The following is a 3246-nucleotide window of genomic DNA, read 5'->3' as shown; positions in this document are numbered from 1 at the left end:
TTCTTTTGGCAAATCATCTTATTTATCTGCTCAAATTTAGGGGAAATACACTTCATTGAAGAAATTTTTACTTATTTCTAGATTGTTTTTGCAGTGTATCCTTTAGCGTGGTGAACCTACTGGGCTTATACTGAAAAACATACTAGTACAATAATACTTATATACTGAGGCTTACTTGTACTTTTAATATTTTACTTATTATCACACTGATACTTTAAATATGCTGAGGGAATAGGGATTAAGAGAAGTTTATTTGCAGTATAATTTAAATGTACACTGCAAAAACGATCTACAAATAAGAACAAAATTTAGAAATTAAGGGTATTTACCCTTAATTTGAGTGAGTAAATAAGGTAGTTAGCCAATGAAATAAGTTTTTTTTTACTCTTAAATAAGATAATTAGATAATTTGCCCTTGAAATATAAGACAATTAAACCATGCAATTATTTTTTTTCTTATTTTAAATGTAAATTGTCTTATTGCATTGGCAAAGTGTCTCAATTACCTCCTTAATTGAAGAAAAAATGACCTACTTAGATTTTTTGCAGTGTAATTTCATAAACAGAAATTTGTTCCACAAGCAAATATCAAAGGAAAATTTTGAAATCTTAAGAATTTTTTGGGACAATATTTTCTGGTTTGTTTGCTTTAATTGCTTAATAATATTTGAAATAATCAGATAATGTTGAGAAAATGTCTTATTTTTATGGAACACTGGAAAAAGTCATTTTTTCTTAAAATAAGTGCATTTTTTCTTGGATTAAGGAGGTAAAAGAGACATTTTTCCATTGGAACAAGACGATTTAAATTTAAAATAATGTAACGCAATTGTATTGTCTTATTTCAAGTGCATTTGATCTAATTATCTTATGTTAAGAGTAAAAATACTCATTCCATTGGTAAATCATCTAATTTACCTGCTCAATTTAAGTGTAAACACACTTAAATTAAGACATTTTAACTTATTTCTAGATTGTTTTTACAGTGTACAACCAGCATCAGAATAAAACATCGAAAATAAATATTTAGTGAACTTCGTTTTAATCGGGATCCTCGCAGATGAACCAGTTTGATGTAAATCTGTCTGAGCACGAGCCCGCGCGCTCCCAGGCGCCGCATCCCGCGCGCTTATTGGACAGGAAGAGGGAACCCCGAGATGTCACACGAGCCGCTCGCGTGCGCATCATGCTGCGCTATAAAGGCGGAGGCCGGGAGTCTGAGGCAGAGCGGACTGAGGGCTGCAGGAGGCGGAAGGACTCTTTTCATTCTTTATCTTTCACTGTTTGGTTTCGGTTGTTCTGCTGACCTGACCATGCCAGCAGGAACTTTAGAAAGATCCTCCCCAGCTGCCGTGGCTGCGATCCCGGCCAGAGGCGACGCCACACCGGGGAAACCCCGCATCCCGTCAGAGAGCAGAAAGGTAGGATGCCTGAGCGCCTGCGGCTTAACAGGAAGTCTGAGAGCAAAAACTAACTGCGGTTTATTTCCTCTGCAAGTCCTCTAAACCAATTATGGAGAAGCGGCGACGCGCCCGGATCAATGAGAGCCTGGGTCAGCTGAAGACCCTCATCCTGGAGGCCCTCAGGAAAGACGTAAGGAGTTATGCTGCTATAGGCTTAGACTGCTGGAGGACACAGGGACCACTTTTCTTCTGTCTGCTTCTTTCTACACTGGAAAAAAATCAAAATCTATATAAGTTATTTCTTCTTAAAATAAGTGCATTTGTTTTTGAATTGAGAAGGTTAAAGAGACATTTTGCCAATGGAACAAGACAATTTACATTTAAAATAAGAAAGCGCAATTATATTGTCTTATNATACGTCTCTGCTTGGGCTAAACTCGGCCATATTTTTGATTCTGCACGTCACCATGGGAACCAGTTATTTCCCATCCTCAAGCTCCCACCCTCCTCCCTGCCCCTGAGGTTTTTTTTTTTGTGAAAATAAAACAAAGCAGGGAGTGAATGTGCACTGAGGTAGGTAAATGTATTCAGTGACATCAGCCAGGACGAGTCTATTCTGCCGGATTCCTGTTCCACTTGTTTCCAGCCTTGTCTGGGGGCTGGACACTCTGTTGGACCCATTGTCCCACATGTATTCCTCACAGGCCTGCAATTAATAGAAGCCTTGTCTAAGGCTCCTGGAGCAGAAACTGCTATTTGGGAGAGGGGGACAAAAGGCAGGCAGATACGGGGAGGGGGGGGGTCGCTGGGAGTTGCTCTCTTAGCAACCCCTCCCTTCCCTTTTTATGGGGGAATTAAAGGGAGGGATGAGGGGAGGGCGCGGTGCTGGATTGAGATCTTTAAGTGATGCCTGCTTTCTGCGCCCCCCCTCCTGGCCTGAGATGTTTTCCAAGCGGATCCTTAAAGGGAGACCTTGCTGTATTTGATGATGAGGATGATCATTTCACTGCCTGCTCAGCGGGGGGGCTTGCTGGAGGCTGGAGCTGATGAACCAAGTGAAGGAGGGGGGGGCGTGTAGCCGGCTGCAAAGACAAAGTCACGTTTTATGCGTCTTTTTTATGTTTGCTCTTTAACTCTTTGGTTAAAACGCTCAATAAAGACCATTTATTTGGCCCCTGATATGTATTATTTTAGTATGCAATTCTGATTACATTTTTAGTTTATTTATATATCGCCATTGCTCTTTAGAGAGGTTATTCAACCAGGTCATTCAGTCAGATTGATGCCAGTTTTCTTTCCAAAGAAAACACGATGATTAACTCTGCAGCAATCCCTTCAGTTCAGTGGAAAATTTCCTTTCTGACAGAAAGAAACCTGCAGCAGAAACAGGCTACGTTTGAGCGGCTTTCTATCTAAAGCAGACATAGAATAGGAACATAGAAGCACTGATTCATAAATATTTTCAAAGTTTGGAAAGTGAATGGCAAACCTGCTCCACAGGTGGCGCTACTCGCAATGAAACAATAACAAAGATGAGTTCTGGGACAGTTTTTCCCATTAAAAGCTGATGTGACAGAGAAACTGGATCTGTTTAAGTTTTCTTTTTGACTTTTTGTGTTATTCTAGTTGTTCTTGGTTATATTTTTTTGAGTTCTTATGTATTTGTTGTTCACCCTCCATTTCCCTCCTTTCCCCTTGGCTTCCTTCTAGATGCTTCCATCCACAGCTGATCCTTGTCAGCTCATTAGCCCAGTCTTTATTCTGTCTCCTATAAATACTCTTCCTCTGCACGTCCTCAATTCAATTCTATTCATTTTATTTCTATAGCTCCAATTCACATCAT

The 3246-nt window shown here is 40.0% G+C and overlaps 1 protein-coding gene across 1 annotated transcript in view; it reads left to right on the top strand.

The window, feature by feature from the left end:
• Positions 1–1153: 1153 nt before the first annotated feature.
• The window catches only part of LOC107102041 (transcription factor HES-1-B-like), a 5223-nt gene continuing 3130 nt past the window's right edge, over positions 1154–3246 (top strand). Inside the window, exons 1-2 of the mRNA XM_015401186.1 lie at positions 1154–1421; positions 1498–1626. Of these exons, the coding sequence (XP_015256672.1) occupies positions 1158–1421; positions 1498–1626 (393 nt within the window). The 5' untranslated portion in view covers positions 1154–1157. The remainder of the gene's footprint in view (positions 1422–1497; positions 1627–3246) is intronic.

The sequence above is a fragment of the Cyprinodon variegatus genome, unplaced genomic scaffold, assembly GCF_000732505.1.
Source record: "Cyprinodon variegatus isolate N-32 unplaced genomic scaffold, C_variegatus-1.0 Scaffold1191, whole genome shotgun sequence".
Lineage (NCBI taxonomy): Eukaryota > Metazoa > Chordata > Actinopteri > Cyprinodontiformes > Cyprinodontidae > Cyprinodon > Cyprinodon variegatus.
The sequence above is the reverse complement of the archived record's forward strand: the minus strand, read 5'-3'. Positions and strand labels throughout refer to the sequence as shown.